The 18,418-nt window shown below is 36.4% G+C and overlaps 1 protein-coding gene across 2 annotated transcripts in view; it reads right to left on the reverse strand.

Annotated features, from left to right (window-relative positions):
* Nucleotides 1-298: 298 nt before the first annotated feature.
* Nucleotides 299-18,418, reverse strand: part of WDHD1 (WD repeat and HMG-box DNA binding protein 1) — a 56,156-nt gene continuing 38,036 nt past the window's right edge. The window contains exons 17-26 of one of the 2 annotated variants that reach the window (XM_081148345.1): nucleotides 15,366-15,480; nucleotides 14,611-14,742; nucleotides 11,735-11,955; nucleotides 11,520-11,638; nucleotides 10,358-10,414; nucleotides 8,369-8,412; nucleotides 7,808-7,975; nucleotides 5,569-5,699; nucleotides 2,856-2,994; nucleotides 299-1,082 (exon numbers count right to left, since the gene is read on the reverse strand). In XM_081148345.1, the coding sequence (XP_081004471.1) occupies nucleotides 882-1,082; nucleotides 2,856-2,994; nucleotides 5,569-5,699; nucleotides 7,808-7,975; nucleotides 8,369-8,412; nucleotides 10,358-10,414; nucleotides 11,520-11,638; nucleotides 11,735-11,955; nucleotides 14,611-14,742; nucleotides 15,366-15,480 (1,327 nt within the window). In that variant the 3' untranslated portion in view covers nucleotides 299-881. The remainder of the gene's footprint in view (nucleotides 1,083-2,855; nucleotides 2,995-5,568; nucleotides 5,700-7,807; nucleotides 7,976-8,368; nucleotides 8,413-10,357; nucleotides 10,415-11,519; nucleotides 11,639-11,734; nucleotides 11,956-14,610; nucleotides 14,743-15,365; nucleotides 15,481-18,418) is intronic. The other variant, XM_081148346.1, reaches the window with a different exon arrangement.

Consider the following 18,418-nt stretch of genomic DNA (forward strand, 5'->3'; position numbering starts at 1 on the left):
ATCTTGTTCCTCAAAATAAAAAAATTAAACATTTTCCCTAATTCTTTAACTACTCTCTTATCAAGGCTTCAAAGACTTGCTCAGAAAAGTACCACTGATGTTCATAACCAGGGTACCTTACCATGAACACATTATGCCAGGGGCAGACTATCAAAACACTGCCTTCAATTATTCTCTCCTGTGTGTATAATGTATAGCAGGATGGGAGTGGTGGAGGAAATTATGGTAATAAATATAAAATATATATTTTAAAAACATTTCGAACCCATGGAAATACAATGTTAAGGCCATATCAAGCTAAACATGAAAATGTGAGTTTTATTTTTTAAAAACTAGGCTATGCAGACAATTAAAAGCCACATAAGAAATTTCCAAAACAAACAAAAAGTCTCATCTACAAAATTATTTACATGTTTACGACCCATATTAAAAAAACATGGCCCCCTAGGTCCAGTATAAACAGAGAGTAGTCTACGGTAACACGCTTGGGAATCGAGCTACTGTGGTACTTCTGAGCACATGACATAAATCGAAAGAGGAAATCCCTACACAGTATTTCAATGCTGAGAGGTTTTAAGATCTTGGCTTTGGTGGTTTTGAAGAAACAAACTGGGACATGCTAGTGGCCTCAAGTCAGTGACCACAACCATAAGCTTCTGAATGGCCCTCCATTTGGAGAGAGAGCAATCTGCAGAAATAATAGTTTTTATACATTCCCTGCTACCTTCACCAGTATAATTACTAAGTTATCTTACAAAGACAAACAATTGTCTTTAACTTCTTTTAAAAACATAGCGTTTCCTAAAGATTTTTTTAAAAGTCCAGATTCATCAAAAATGAGTAAAAAAAATCCATCACTTTCCTAAGGCCACTTCCTTACTCTATTCCTGCTTAAATGCAAAAGCTGACAGTTTCTGATTCGTAGAAAGATCTAAAGGTTTTTGCTTTTTAGGCAAATTCAGATTCTCCTTTGCTTTTTCTTTCTGGTATTCAGTTTCTTCACTTTTGTCAGCCACATGTTTTCGCTTCTTTGCTTCAGCTCCATCACTTGCAGTTCCGCCTTTGGCCTTGGTAGTCCATGCCTTTGTAAAAATATAGGAGGAGAAAAGATTTTTACTCAGTAACAAAAAAAATAGGAAGAAAATAATTAAAAAAAAAATTTTCCAATTAACATTCTTGTATATAAAGTAGCATAATTAGCACTTGAATTGGCAAACTAATCATTAAGAATTCTCATTAAGAATTTCTTATTACTTAACTGCAGAGCACATTTAAAAAATTTACATTCTACCTCTATAATATTTCAATCTAAACTCTGCTTGCATTTAACCATATTAAGTGCAAAATACTTTTTAAAATGAAACTTTTCATTTTGAGATTGTAGATCTACATGAAGGAAGTAAGACAGAAAGATCCTGTGTACCCTTTACGCAGTTTCCCTAATGGTAAAAACTTGCAAAACTGCAGTGCTAGATATTAACATCGACAATCTCCTTTTACTTCTACCTGGATGTGTGTGTGTGTTTGATTCTATTGTAGGTTCATGTGTTTAAACCACATTCAAGATACAAAACGGTGTCGTCACCACAAGGATTCGTCATGTTGCCCCTACTCCTCAGCCAGGCCCCAACTCCTGGCAATCAGTACTGTTCTCATCCCTGACTCATTTCATCTGTCTCTTAAATCTCTTTCAATTTATAACAGTTCCTCCTCCTCCTACTCTATATTCTTCCCCACTCATTTATTGTAGAAAAGGGACCCTTTGAGCTGTAGAATTTCTCACATGAACAGACTGGATGTAAGTAAATGTTTAAGATTTATCTTTAAAATACTGACTACAATTCTAAGAATTCAAAAACAATTACAACTTTGCCAACTTGCTTTCAGAGGCCATTTTACCTAATTCATTAGAATTTTTATCCTTTTATAAATACTTGTAAAAGAGTGAGAAACACAAAATTGCTGACAAGATTATGAATGAGGTTAGAGTTGGTTAGACCAGTTTCTAGCTTCCTCATTTTGCAATACCTTTACTCATAAAGCCAGTTTATCAAGGCAAGAATCTATGTCACTAGGTGCAATCCCTGGGAAAGCGAAGTCTCAGGATTTACTTGATACACCACACACACTCCTTCCCACAGCAACAGAAAGCTGCTTCTAGCCTTCCATCACATAGCAGAAATTTACATGAGTAATAGGTACACGCCACCTGTTCTAATTTCCATCTGAAAGGCCAGAAAAGAACACCAGAAGTAGTATTCTCAGTTAGAATTCTAAGTAAATAGCATTGATAAAAATTCTGCTTACAAGACCCCAAAGTCTAGTCTAAAAATGTGAATTAACTTCATTTTTACTATTAATTTTATTTGCTTTTAACATATGACTAATGTACTTTTTCTTGGGATATTCCCCTAACTTATAATATGCAGCAACTTATAACTTATACAGATGTATAAACGATATACCTGCCCCCAAATTAACCATTAGCACTAAGTAATAACTACTATATATCCTTGTGTTCCGGGCTGACATTTCAGTTAATTTCCCCTCCACCCATAGTTCATTGAAATGTATTCAATTTTCAAAAACAGAAAAGGGTATTTTCTATATGAATCTTTAAAACTTGTGAATTCATGGGGAGAGATTAACCTAAGAACTTATATGCATATATGCATAACCCATGGACACAGACAATAATGTGGTGAAGGCTGGGGAGAGGGGTATAGGGTGGAGGGAATCAATGGGGGAAAAAGGAGGACATTTGTAATACTTTCAACAATAAAGATAAATTAAAAAAACAACAGAAAAAACATTGTGAATTCACTAAGATTCAATCTCAGCACAATTATCCTTACCTTCCTTTCTTCAGTTGATAATACTCTAAATCGAAGCATTCCTTCTTTTATTATGTCTGCTTCATCTGAAAAGTCAGGATTGTCAGACAAAATATTACTTCTGTTTTCTTCCAGCCACATCTGGAACCCAGTCTTTGGCCTAATATAGCAAAATCATGTGAGAAAATTTTATACTTGAGACACAGTTTAAAGTGCTTTATGATTTTTCAGGTTAGTAATCAACCATTACTCTTTACATAGCTATATAAAGTAAGAGAGATACAATTAAGTTACACTTGTTAATACTCATATTACATATTACTTAAAACTACCTGGAATAATGAACTAAAAAAAATTTTTTTTTAAATCCTCACCCAAGGGTATTTTTTCTCATTGATTTCAGAGACAATGGAAGAGCAGGAGGGAGGGAGACAGAGAAACACTGATTGGTTGTGTCCCGAATGCACCCTGACCTGGGCTGGGGAACAAACCTCCAACCCAGGTAATAAGCACTGACCAGGAATCTAACCTGAGGCCTTCTGGTGCATGGGATGATGCTCTAACTCACTGAGCCACACCAGCTGGGCAAACTAAAAATTTCTTTGTAAGGTCAATTCAAAGGGATTACTTACACCTTCCAATTACTTGTACCTTCCAATTGCAGCAACCATGAATTCTGCATTTTCTACTTTTTTTTTTAAATCCTCATCCGAGGATATTTTTCCATTGCTTTTTCAGAGAGAGTAGAGTGGAGAGAGAGAGAAACATTGATGTGAGAGAGACACATTGATTGGTTGCCTCCCGCACTCAGAGTCTGCAACCGAGGTACATGTCCTTGGCTGGAATCGAACCCGGGACTCTTCAATCCATGGGCCAATGCTCTAACCACTGGGCAAAACTGGATAGGGCTCAACTCTTTTTTATTATTACATTTTTTAAATATATCTTTATTGATTTCAAAGAGAAGAAGAGAGAGGGAGAGAGAGAAACAGAAACATCAATGATAAGACAGTCACTGATAGGTTGCCTCCTATATGCCCCCTGCTGGGGATCAAGCACAAAACCCGGGCATAAGCCCTGACCGGGAATCAAACCATGATTTTCTGGATCATAGGTTGATGTTCAGCTGCTGAGTCACGCCAGCCAAGCCCAACTCTTTTTTAATGTTGACAGGCTCAAGTGCTCTAATCTCACTTAGGTTTCTCTGGCCCAGAAAATTCTTCCATGTAGCCTTGGCAAGCTCTTTCTCCATTTCCCAAACCAGCTATTTAAAATCTTCAGGATTTCTAACAAGCTCCTTAGCCATCCTCTAACCCTGGCTCTCACAGCTGACTTGGGAGTGTGGGTCCTTTCTTGTACCATCATTATGTAAAACATGGACACAGCAACTTGTCAATTCACTTCTGACACAATTGTCTTTAGGTCACAAGTGAGGGTTTAATGCAAACATTTAATATTTACTGAGTACTTTTTTTCTGTATATCCAGTTATTAGTATAAAAAACTGAATCTTAAAATATTCACTATTTAATATCAAAATTGAATTCAGAACAAAATAGGAAAAATAAAAACCATAGCTACCCCCTCAAATTATACTGGTTAACATAAGGTGCTGGTTAAATGAAACACAATAGTAAAAATAAAACTATGACTTTTCAATTTAACTGATGCATTTCAAATAAATCTAGCATAATAGAGATGAAGAAATTTGGTAAAATGTTGCAATGGTGGACAAACAGGACGTGGACAAACAGGAACTCCCATATTGTTAGGGTGTATAAAATGATAACAACATCAGCACAGAATAATCTGGCAATATCTATCAGAATTACAAGTGCACATTAACTTGAACCATATAGGAATCCATAGCTATATGTTTATGTGAGAACATTCATATAAAGTTATTCACTGCAGTACTACTTGTACTAGCAAAAGATCTTTTTCTACCAGTAGAGAACTAAGTAAATTACAGTATATCTATTCAATGAGAATAAAAAGATGAAAGAAACTGTAGTAATCTGAAATGACCAGCAAAAGCTGCTAAGTGAAAAAGAGCAATGTACAAAACAATGTGTGTGCTACCATTTCTGTAAAATTAAAAAAAAAAAAAAATAGACCAATGTGAGTGTTTGTACATGAATAGATTAATTCTGGAAGGCTATATAAGAAACTTGTTGCAGAGAGGAACTGGGTAGATAGGAAAGAGATTTACTCTTCATCACACCTCTTTTGACTATGTTTATCTCATGTAACTATATCATCTATTAAAAAAAGAATAAATTTATAGTCTGTGGCCAGGTAGTTCACTGGGTTAGAGTGTGATCCCAATACACAAAGGTTGTGATTTCGATCCCCAGTCAGGGTACATACAGGAATCAACCAATGAATGCATAAATAAGTGGAACAAGTTAATGTCTGTCTGTCTCTCTCTTTCCCCTCCCTCCCTCTCTAAAAACAATAAAATTAAAAATTAAAAAAGAACTAATTATATAGTGTCCTAATAAAATGTATCTACAATTTAAAACACATCCAATTTATCAAAGCATACTTTAATAAGTAATGTACATCAGCATTTGTGACTTCCTTAACGTTATAAGTATTCAGAATGCCCACTACCAGTGTCAATGTGTGATTTATAATAATGAATAACAGCTGCATAATTTTGTATTGCTGCTTCTGTGTGCCTTTTACAGGAAAATTGCATCTGAAAATACTAAATTTCTCTATGTACTGACCTTTGGTTTTCAGTGTTTTGGGGACACATAGCTGGGGTTTCAGATGATGAATTTTTTGGATTTTCTTCTTTCACTTCCTCAGTCTTATCATCTTGGAAAGTTCTTTTCTGGAAATAGGATGCTGCAGATGCCTATAAAAACAAACATAATAATACTGCAACAAAATCTAGTATGGTTCTATATGTTACAAACAAGTTTTGGAAAATGTGGAAAAAGGTTTATAATTATTTAGAATTCTTATACCAACATGTTAAGTCCTGAAGTTCTCAGTTGAAAATAAGCATGCATACACACAAAACCCAAAAAAACTGTATTTCAAGTTCCATGTTTTCTAAATGAATAAAATTATATGAAATGCAAAAGATAAATAACAGATCTATTTTACTGATGACAAATATAGAAGGAAATCTGGGAGGCAAAATCAGAATACAGAACAAAGAAAGATTAGAGCAAGGTACTACACCAGTCGTCATTAAATAGAGATATGCATCAGAACCACCTGGGAAATTTTTTAAAAAAGTACACACAGATGCCTGAGTCCCCAGAGTCGGAGTATATGTTTTTAAAAAGCGACTCTGAAGCAAAACCGGAATTGAGAAATTTTGCCTTTACTAGACAATCAATTATAAACAACTGAGGAGAAATTTCCAGAAAAAGAACTAAATGAAATGGAGGGAAACTACCAGATACAGAGTTCAAAACAATGGATATAAAGATGTTCAAGAAACTTAGTGAGAACTTCAAAACCATGAAAAAGGACTTAGAAACCATAAAAAAAAGAAACAGCCAGAAATGAAGAATACACTAGCTGAAATGAAGAATAATTTACAGGGAATCAACAGTAGAGTAGATGAAGTTGAGAAACAAAGCAGCAATTTAGAATATAAATAAACAAAACCCACCCAATCAAAACAGAAAAAAAAAAAAGGAATAAAAAAAAGGTGAAGATAGTGTAAGGAGCCTTTGGGACAACTTCAAGTACACCAACATTTACATCATGGGGGTGCCAGAAGGAGAAGAAAGAGAGCAAGAAATTGAAAACCTATTTGAAAAAATAAATACAGAAAACTTACCTAACCTGGTGAAGAAAACAAGCATATAAGTCCAGGAAGTACAGAGTCCCAAACAAGATGAACCCAAAGAGACCCACCAAGACACATCATAATTAAAATGCAAAAGGTTAAAGACAAAGAGAGAATCTTAAAAGCAGCAAGAGAGACAGTTAGTTACCTACAAGGGAGCTCCCATAAGACGGTCAGCCGATTTCTCAACAGAAACTTTGCAGGCCAGAAGGGATTGGCAAGAAATATTCAAAGTGATGAAAAGCAAAAGCCTGTCTCACCGAGCATAGCTCAGCTATTAAGCATCAACCTAAGATCCAGGAAATCACAGTTGGATTCCTGGTCAGGGCACATGCCCAGGTTGCGGGCTCGATCCCCAGCTGGGGTTATGCAGGAGGCAGCCGATTAATGACAACTCTCTCATCATTGATGTTTCTAGCTCTCTCTCCCTCTCCCTTCCTCTCTCTAAATCAATAAAGATATATTAAAAAAGAAAGAAAGAAAAGCAAGAACCTACAACCAAAATTACTCTACCCAGCAAAGCTATCATTAAGAACTGAAGGACAGATAAAGAGCTTCCCAGACAAGAAAAAGCTAAAGGAGTTCATCACCACCAAACCAGTATTATATGAAATATTAAAGGGTCTTCTTTAAGAAGAAAAAAAGATAAAAAATATGAACAATAAAATGGCAATAAATACATATCTATCAACAATTGAATCTAAAAAAACAAACAAGCAGAACAGAAACAGACTCACAGATACAGAGGACATTTTGACAGCTACTAGATGACAGAGAGGCTGGGGGGATGGATGAAAAGGTAAAGGTATTAAGAAGCACAAACTGATAGTTGCAAAATAGTCATGGGGCTGTAAAGTACAGCATAGGGAATATAGTCAATGATATTCTAATAACAATGTGTGGTGTCAGATGGGTACAAGAATTATCGGGATGATCACTTAGTAAGTTATATAATGTCTAATCACTGGAATGTATACCTGAAACTAACATAATATTGTATGTCAACTTGGGTTGAAAAATAAAAAAATGATTAAATGGCAAAAAATGTATATATAAACAACTGGAGCCTCCTGTCCCACACCTGAAACAGTGAACAAAACTAAAGTAAGACAAACAGATCTCATGCTTTCTGCAGATGTGGGTAGTTGAAACAGTACCTGCTTAGACTTTGGCTTTGGAACTAGCGGCTTTATTACTGGAGACTTTTCATCATTTGCAGCTCGATTAAGTACAGATTTCTTATATGATTTGTTCATATTGTCTAAAATATTAGCAGAACGTGCTGAATTCACTGAAATGGTTGGCTCTTTAGAACTGGCTGATACCTAAAGAGTGAACTTGTATTAGCATTTTGTTTAAAGAAGAAAAAGAATCCCAATAAATTTATTTTTCCTTAAAATTTTTGTTAAGTTTGTATTGTAGTCTCATTTTTGGAACTGAGTACATTTGGTACAATCCAAATTAAGACTTATCCACATATTCCCAAATACCACATCCCCTAGAAAAATAGGGAGTATCTTTCAAAACCACAGGTACTTAGAAGTAAGAAATATAACTTATAGCCCAAGTGTGAACCTGTGCTGCTTTTATCTTTGTTTTCACAAATATCTGCTGCAGTCTTTAATGCCTTCAATCTGGGGAGGATCATCAGGTGGTTTGAAAATATTTCTCTGCATGGAAATGTATTTAAATAGAAAATATCACTGGAAAGAGTTTACCTTGAAGGGGTTTACACGTCCTTGGTTGCTAGAAGTAACTGCACCTTGCATAAGGAAAAAACCCTCACTTAATAGTGGTAAAGCACAGAAGACGTCTGACTTCTGTAATAATAGATGGAATATTTAAATCTGTAGTATATAAAAATAAATGTATTTTGAAACTTTAAAACTATTAACAACTATATATGACCTCCTTCCTATTTCCAAGACAAAATAAAAGCTTTTAGATGGGAACCACTGCACCTTGCCACTATAAAATACACCGACACAATACAGACAGGTCTACCCTTTTCTCCTCTTACCATGTAAGAATGATGTTTATTTGAGCTAAGGTTAGTAATTCTTCTCCTTGTGCTCTCCATCCCACCCCCTCCTGTTTTGTCGAGAAACCTGTCCTATCAATGGCTACACCACCTTTGACTTTTCCCTTTTTATTGGCTGTTCAAGTTTCCCAACTTAAACAAACAAAAAACAAACCCTCTCTACCCCACATCCCCTCCAGCCACCACTGTCTCTCACCTCCCCACATACAGCCAAACTTCTCAAGAGCTATCTACATGGCTATTCCTATTTCCTCACTGCTCATATGTTCCAACATCCAATATAATATGGCTTCCAACCCTACTGCCCACCCTACAGAATTTGCTCTTGCTAAGAACTCAATAAAACTCTAAATAGCCAAGTCTACTGGGTATTTTTCAGTCGTCATCTTATTTGCCCTCTCAATAGCATTCCACATAGCTGAGTGTTCCTTTCTTCTTGATGCGGTCTCCTTCCTTGACTTCTCAGATTACTGCATCACCTTGGCTTACCTCCTTCCTCTCTGGTCTTATTCTTTTTTGATGGTTCCCCTCCCTCCTTCTCCTTCCTCCTCCTCTACCTCATGTTTAAATGTTGGGAATTCCCTAGGCCTAAGCTCATTTTCCCCTCACTTTACATCCCCCCTAATGGCCCATGCCCATGGTTTAAACTGCTATACTTAGGTCAACGATTTTCACTTTATAGCTCCATCCCAGAAACGCTACCTTCCTGACCTCCTGACCAAATATCCAGTAGTAATTCATCACCTTCCTATACAAAACTGCATCTCCCTGGTGTATCCTGACTCAGTAAATGGCATCATCATCCACTCAAGTACTACTGAAGCCAAGAAACTGAGTCATTCTTCACACCTGCACTTCCACACTCTCTACATCATCTTCTGAACTACCTCTTCAATTCTTCCCTTCTTTCTACCATCCCCACTATCCCAGTCCAAGCTACTATTCAATGTCACTTGGACTGCATTCCTCCTCTGTAGTGTGCCATGCCATGCCCCTGCTTAAAACCTACAGCCTCCCAGCAACCTTAGAATAAAGATCAAAATCCTTACAATAGACCATGTGAATCTCCATGATTTGGCTCCTGCCCACTGCTCCAAAACCATTCAGCACTACTGTTTCTTTGCTCTCTGTGCTCTTCACACCACTCTTTTATAGTCTTCGCACATGTTCCTCAAGCCCACATATTTTGTCCCTGCTTCTACTCCCACCCACCTTTGTCTACCTTACTCTTATTGTTCAGTATCTATTTTCAACACTCCATTAAGCCTTCCTTGGAACCTCAACCCACTTCCTACTACTGAATAAATTACAGCCAGCTGTTATATGCTCTTTAAATACTCTGTATACATTTTTAAAGATACTTTGTTTACTCAAAGTAATATATGTACATAGTTTACAAAGCCAATTAGTACTATAAGCTTCATACAGGGATCAACCATGCACATTTGGCTGATTCTGTCTCCATCTAGTCAAATACCTGACACACAATAGGCATTTAATAAATATTTGTTAAATGACCATAATTTCACAAACATCTCCGATAAACAACAAAACCCAAATAAACAAAACAAAAACCAAGACCTAAAGGGTAAAGTGTATTTGAATACCACTTTAGAGACTACTTGCAACATTTTCTTGATATTACAAAACTACAAATATTTCTTACCTGACTTAACAGCTGGCACATCAGAGGAATCTGCACTTTTGGAAAATGGGTTCTGTCCTATGGAATAATTAAGGTAATACAACATAAATGGAAAGATAAAGCCATCCTCTGTAATCAACAGTTAGATGTCTTGAAAAAGTATGGGTACAGCAGTTTCCCCTTATCCATGAGGGATATGTTACAAGACCCCTCGCAGATGCCTAGAACCAAGAATAGTACTGAACCCTATACATACTATGTTTTTTCCTATACATACAGGGTAGGGCAAAAATAGGTTTACAGTTGTTTGTATGGAAAATAAGATAATAATTAACAAATAATAATGTACGAATAAACTGTATTTTGTGTACTCACAACTGTAAACCTACTTTGGCCCCATCCTGTCTATACCTATAATAAAATTTAATTTATAAACTTATAAATTAGGCACAGTATGAGATTAGCAACAAAAACAATAAAACATAACAATTATAACAATATACTATACTAAAAGTTATGTGGACGTGGTCACTCATTTCAGGCGATCCTTGCTGAAGTCTTCCACAGGCTCAGTGCTTTCTGGTACAACACGCTACCATCAACCAGAACACTTTCTGTTCATGTCTTCCACCACGTCTTAACAGCACTTACCACACACTGTGGCCATTAATTTTTGTAGTTTGAGGTGTCACAGCAAAACTAGCACAAATTTCTTTTTTGTTCTTACCATAGATCTTATTAGCAAGCTCAGCACACAATTTTTTCTTTCCTTATGAAGTTGAGAACTTTTACCTTTTCACTTAAAGGAAGAACTTTATAGCTTCTCTTTAGCATATATGAATTGCCAGCATCACTACTCTCATGTTTTGGGGCTATTAGTAAGTAAAATGAGAGTTATTTGAACAGGGATAATTCACATCCCAGTTGGGATGAATCAGACAGTGCAAGATTTCATCATGCTACGCAGAATGACACAATTTAAAATTTATGAACTGTATATTTATGGAATTTTCCATTTAATATTTGAGACTGCAGTTGATTGTAGGTAACTGAAACCACGAAAAGCAAAACAAACCATGGATAAGGGGGATCTACTGTATTCAATTTTCCTAGCTAAGTAAATTAGGGAAAGCCCCACACATGATATTTCTCATCTTTAAATTGCCTTAAAAATGTATCTTACCATGCCTAAGTACTTCTGATTTTTCTTCTGTATCATCAGCTTCTCCAATATCTTCTGTTTCTTCTTCAACTTGATTTCTGAGCCTTGGCTTGCTCCACTCTGTAGGAGTATTACAGTAACTAAAAGACAATATTATTCAATAAAGACCTATATGCAAAGACCACATTAATATTCAGAATGGTAAAGAAAAATTCAAACAACTGAATATTCCTTACCCAGCATTCAGCTTTTTTCTGAAATCTTCTTCCTCTTCCTCCTCTTCCACCTGTGTTGCTGCCAATTCTGCTGCCTTCTCTACAGCCAGTTCGCTAAGTTTTTGGGCCAATATTAATCTCCGAGAACGAGAAGCATACTTAATGGCTAAATTCACAGCATTTTGAGTCATGAGATCAGCAAGTTCCACACAACGAAATTCCCGCTCCAGTTTACAGGAAAGCTAGCCCAAAAAGGAAAGCAAAACAAAACCAAAAAAGAAAAAAAAGAAAAAAATCAGATCACATTAAGTTAAACTTTTAAAAAATAAATAAAACGAATAAAACTGAGAAAAAAGCTTTCTAGATAACATATCTCATTGATACTAAGATGCACATTTCTACACATTTTAACATCTCTGAAATTGGGAAGCATGTACTAGGTCAGTTTAATTGGCAATATTTTTTTTTCTGCCTCAATGGCTTAAATGAATAAAATAATAGTGCATTTTACAATCAACAGCCTAGATTCAATGAGCTATGACATATCATTTTAAGCTATTCATTGCAAGGCAAGTAAGAGATTCATTTAAAATTCAAATGTGGTTCTCCTAAATTTGTTTTTCCACCCTTGCCAAATAGGGTAGCAAATTCAAAGGAGGAATAAATTGTAAATTAATTCTTTGTTACTACTATTGCCCAGAAGTGGAGTACAAATGCTACTAAGTGAATCTGGGAGGGGGCAAGCAGATTTACCCAAAAGTTTTAAAGTGTGATTATGATCTCCAATTACCAGAAACAGTTATTCGACCTCCCAAATTAACAACTTCCTTTACCTTGCTTTATTTTTTATATTTAACAATATAAAACAAAGGACAGTCATTTAACATCTCTTAGAAAACACTGACTAGTTTTCTTTTGGTATAAATTTTGACAACTCAAAGTGAGACAACTCAAGTACAATGTGGGAAAAATTAATACTTCAAAGACTACTAAGAGTCTCATAATTCATAGGGTAGAAGGACTATTTTGTTACTTGGACATCCCATGTCTAACTCATCAGACAGAAACTTTAGATAGTCACCTGCAAGTCCTTCTCAAATTTTCTAGTATCACTTATCTATAAGCAGTACTTCTCAATCAGGGTGGTACTCTTGCCACAGCGGGCATTTAGAAATAAAAGGGAGTATAGTAAGTCCTCATTTAACATGGTTGATGGGCTCCTGGAAACTGTGACAGTAAGCTGAAGAATGTATAACAAACCAATTTTACCATATACTAACTGATATAAACAAGAGTTGAGTTCCTACCGTATTATTTCTGGGCACAAAACATCACCAAAACATCTTCTAAATAAAGCCCCAAAACAGTTCTAATATTAAACACTGAAATAAATGTGTGCTATATATATATGCAAGAAAGATTAATAAAAATGAGTGAGATAATTATTTGCTAACCCGCTATTCCAGTTCAGGGTCACGGGTGGCCAGAGCCTATCCCAGTAGCTCAGGGCACAAGGTGGGAACCCACTCTTGAAAGGATGCCCTTCCATCGCAGGATGCACTCACCCACACACCCACATTCACTCACTGTGGGACAATATAGACACACAATTCACCTCATGTGCATATCTCTGGGATGTGGGAGGAAACCAGAGTACCTGGAGAATACCCACCCAGACATGGGGAGAACATGCAAACTCCACAGACAGCAAGCAGCTCCTGTTGGGAGTTGACTTTTATTTTTTTCTCATCAGCTATAACTTACTGACATTGAATGAAATATTATTCAAGGACCTGCTATAGTAAGATTCTCTCAGTAACTAGGTTGAACAGGCATTTGCCAGGCGTTCAGGAATGCCAAAAACCTCAGGTATCCTCCTGAGAAATACTGTTCCAAAGGAAACACTCCTGTAAGACTAAATGGTAAACAAATTAAATGTTTCCTTGAATGTGTTATAGGAAGTAAAAAGGTTACTAGTACCTAGACCACAAATGACACTTGATAAAAAGAATAAAACTTACTCTACAATAAATGAATTAAATTTCTTTAGTACTACACTCAAGGCAGTGTCACAGAGAGGTGACAGCAGTGAATACACTTTTTAGAGACTGTAGTTACAATGAGCTCTGCGGTCTTAGATATCACTTTTCCCTCAGAAGTCTTTTCCCTCAACTTTCAAATGAAAAGTCTAGACCATTTACTCTTTCAAGAAATACTGAGGACTACTGTATATTAGATAACATTAGATGGCCACTGCCCTCAAGGGGCTTACAGCCCAGTGCAAGATGAGCGAAGAGGAAATGGTATTGTACTCCTCTCCATAAACCAATCTGTGGTGAGGACACTAGCATGAACCTTATGTTTCAAAAGTTCATTTATCTCCAAAAGTAAAAGTACTTAAACATCCCAGGAACCAAACATGGCCACTGGCTATAGATAAACTTTTACTATACACAGTTATCTAAGGATGACAAAAAATAGGCCTATCTAAAAACTTTATGAAAGTTCTTAAGACTGCCCACCCTTGGTTTAAAAGTCTAGGAACTTTGTTGCACAGGATAAGAGCAAGAGCTAGACTCCTGGTTCTCGTATTTTATTAAGCATCAAAATTGCCCAGGACCCGTTAAAATAGTGCAGTGGGTAAAAACAAAAAGGGAGGTTGAACTATAACAGTTTATTACTGCCTATGATCTTAGATACAAGGTAATGTTTTAACTATTTTAAATGTAATGTCAACTGGAAAACAGAACTTTTTTAAGGGGGAAAAAACACCACCAGATAAAACTTAAGAATTCTAGGCTGTGGAACTCAGGTATGTGGAATTCACATACCTTTAAGAGATTCAAACTTAGAAAAACATTTAACTTTAGTTTTTTTCAGTATATTTATTTACTTACTGCAAGCATTTTCAGTAAAAGTTCCTGTTGTTCTTTTATTGCTTGATTTTTAGTGCTCTCTTCATATTCGTAACCATTTTCAGCTAAATAATCAAGGTAGTTGTGAAACATAACTGAACGCCAAAACTGTTCCTATAAAAGTGGAAAAAATTGCTGAGAGTCAACTATTACTTAATAACAGGTATTAAATATTTATCTTAACATGCCCATTTCTGAATATTTTCTGAAATACTCATCTCTATAGCATCAAATTGTAATTAATGTGATACTACAACTTGACTTCATATCCTATCCTTAAAAGGGGGAGAGGGCAGGGAGAATATAGCATTTTAAACAGTTTCCTAGCTATTATAGTTAATGCTCAGCGAACTTGGGAAACTAGTTTTTAGAAGCCAATTTGCTTCTTGTTTCAAATGACTTTTGATGACACAGGGCTAGGACTAGGATGAATCAAGCCAGGTGCCTATAGCACAATTTATGGAGGCATGCCTTCTCAGGACTTGCCCGACCCTGGCGGTGAGTGCCTTACACGCGTGAGGCACTAAGGACACTACCCATTTACCTCACAAAGTCCCTGGCAGCAGTGATGGCAATCACGTGCCTGCTGATCATAGGTGTCTCCTTCTCTGCTACCTCCATCTATTTAATTATAAGGTAATGAATACTCAACACTGGTCATCAGGACATTTTTAAGCGGTTGTGTCACAGGCAGTGTGTTATCAAACTTAGAGTGCCAAGGCAAGACTTCCACATACCTCCATTTGTCCTTTCTCCGTTGCACTCTGACAGTAAGGAAGCTTAAAGGATAATATAGCCACAGCAGGGCGTGGGAGGGTGGGAGGAAACCGAGAGCCTTTACAAGGAATGCATCTGTCAGTAAAGAAGAAGTCTCACCGTAAAACTCTTATTTATAACATTAAGTTAAATATGCCTCTTTAATATAATGACATTCACTAACAAAATGAATCATCTTACTTGAATAAGCATAAGATGGAATAGTAAAAATCCTTATAGGTTCAAACTTAACCCTGTAAGATAAAAAATGTGAATTCTTTCATTCAAATTACTAAATAACTTGACTTCTGGGAATAACATTCAAGATATTCCTGAGAACAACCTATACCCTAAGAACTGCTAAAAACAGTTAACTAATATACTCCATTTGACACTAAAAATGTCCATAATGGAATATTTGGGGATTCTGAAAAGATACAGAAATATTACCCAGCAATTCCTCTACAACTCTCTACTAGGTCTGATTTTGCATTTTCTAAGAAGACCATGTTCTCTCAATCATCCCACTCTGCCACCCACTGCCTTCAAAAACACCCCTGACATTGTTTCATAATCTGCCAACACAACAGAATTCACTAGACATGAATTCCTGTCACCTTACAACTACCAAATGTATCTGCAACTGTCTATCTTCTTCCCTTTCACAACTGATAAAATGTCTTACCTTCCTATTTTAAACAGGTGGTCTAAGATCACTTTTTTTTTGAGGATTTCATTCCTTCGATTATCTCCTTTTCTTACATTGTCAATCTCACCCTCTTTACTGAATTTATTGCTGAAAGATTATAAAATTGGTATAGAATCACCCAAACTAAGTAATCCCTTCCTTAACAGCCTTCTTTCTTTCTTTCAATTATTTATTTATTAAATCCTCATCAGAGGACATTTTTTCATTGATTTCAAAGAGGATACAGAAACACTGATGTGAGAAACATCAACTAGTTGCCTTCCATAGGCATCCCAAACAGGGATCACACCTGCAACTCAGGTATGTGCCCCAACAGGGAATCAAACCCACCACCTTCTGGTGTATGAGACATTCCAACCAACTGGGCCACACTGGCCAGGGCTTAGCAGCCTTCTTTGGATTCCACCCCCATCTCTTCTTTGCACCTGAACTTCTTGAAAAGAGTTATCTATATATTATGCTTTTATTTCTTTACTTCCCATGCTCTCAGCTCACCCCAATCTGGAATTTAACATTTTATCATGTCATTAAAAGCACTTTTATAAGGGTCACCAATAACTTCCATGTATACAACTTAAAAAGTCTTCTTGAACTTCTATTCTTATTTGACTCAGGTTTTTGAATTACCTTTCATTTTTAAAAAAAATCCAACTTATTTAATTTTTGAATAAGAAATACATTTTACATGCACAAAGTGTAAAAAAAGAATACAGAGAAGTCTCCTACACTACCCACTGAGTTTCTTTCTACCAGGTAACTTGTTAAGTTTCCTCTTTACTCTTCCAGGAATTCTTTGGCATATAAAAACAAATACAATTATGTATTCTTATTCTCTCTCCCCGTTTATACAAATGATACTCATTTCACTTACCACATCTTACAGATCTTTCCACATTACATATAGCGTCCTTACACTTTTTTAAAATGTCTTTACTGATTTCAGAGAGAAGACGGGAGAGGGAGAGAGAGATAGAAACATCAATGATGAGAGTCATTGATTGGCTGCTTCCTGCACGGCCCCCACTGGGGATCGAGCCCACAACTCAGGCATGTGCCCTGACCAGGAATTGAACCTGTGACCACCTGGATCATAGGTCGATGCTCAACCGCTGAGCCACACTGGCCGGACCTTACCCTTTTTAAGTAATAGCTTTATTAAGATATTAGAAGCCCTGGATGGTGTGGCTCAGTGGTTAGGGCATCAGCCTGCGCACCAGTGTTGCATGTTCGATTCCCGGTCAAGGGTGTGTACCTGGGTTGCAGGTTTATTCTCCACCCTGGTCAGGGCATGTGGAGGAGGCAACCAATCGATGTGTCTCACATTGATGTCCCCTCTTCCTCCCTCTCCCTCTCTCTCTCCTCCCCCTCTCCCCCCCCTTTCCACTCTCTCTAAAAATCAATGGAAAAAATATCCTCAGGTGAGGATTAACAGCAACAAAAAAGATATAATTCGTATACCAAAGTTCACATAGAAAGTACCACAACCATAAGATATCAGTGTATAATTCAGTTTTTAGTATATTCAGAGGTGTGTATCTATCACCACTATCTAATTCCAAAACATTTTCATCACCCCAAAGAGAAACCTCACACCCATCAACAGTCAATCCCTATTCTCCACTGCTTTCTCCCCAAAAGCCCCTGGCAACCACTAATCTACTTTCTGTCTCTACAGATTTGCCTATTCTGAAGATTTTCATATAAATGGAATCATAATATGTGGCCTTTTGTGTCTGGCTTCATTCACGTAGCATGTTTTCAAGGTTCATCCATGTTGTAGCATGTATCAGTACTTTATCCCTTTTTATAGTCCAATAATAGTCCATTGTATGGACATATACCACATTTAACTTATTCACTCATCAGCTGGTGAACATTTGCATTGTTTCCACTTTTTAGATACTATGAATAACTCTATGATGAACATTCAAGTACAAATTTTTGTATGGATGTGTTTTCAATTCTCTTGGGTACATACCTAGGAGAGGAACAGCTGGTTCATATGATAACTCTGTGTTTAACCTTTTCAGGAACTGCCAAAATCTACCATCTTACATCCCGGCCCAGCAATGGCTGAGGGTTCCAATTTCTCTGCATCCTCACCAAGACTTGTTAGTGTCTGTTTTTTTGATTATAGCATCCTATTGTGTTTGAAGTGGTATCTCTTTGGTTTTGATTTGCATTTCCCTAATGACTAATGATGCTGAATATCTTTTCATATGCTTACTAGCCATCCACATATATGATTTGCTCCACCCTTTAAAAAAATTACATAGTACTCTAGTGTATAAATGTACAGAATTTATTTCTCTATTCTTCCAAAGG

This window comes from Miniopterus schreibersii, assembly GCF_964146895.1.
Source record: "Miniopterus schreibersii genome assembly, chromosome: 1".
In the NCBI taxonomy this organism is placed as follows: Eukaryota; Metazoa; Chordata; class Mammalia; order Chiroptera; family Miniopteridae; genus Miniopterus; species Miniopterus schreibersii.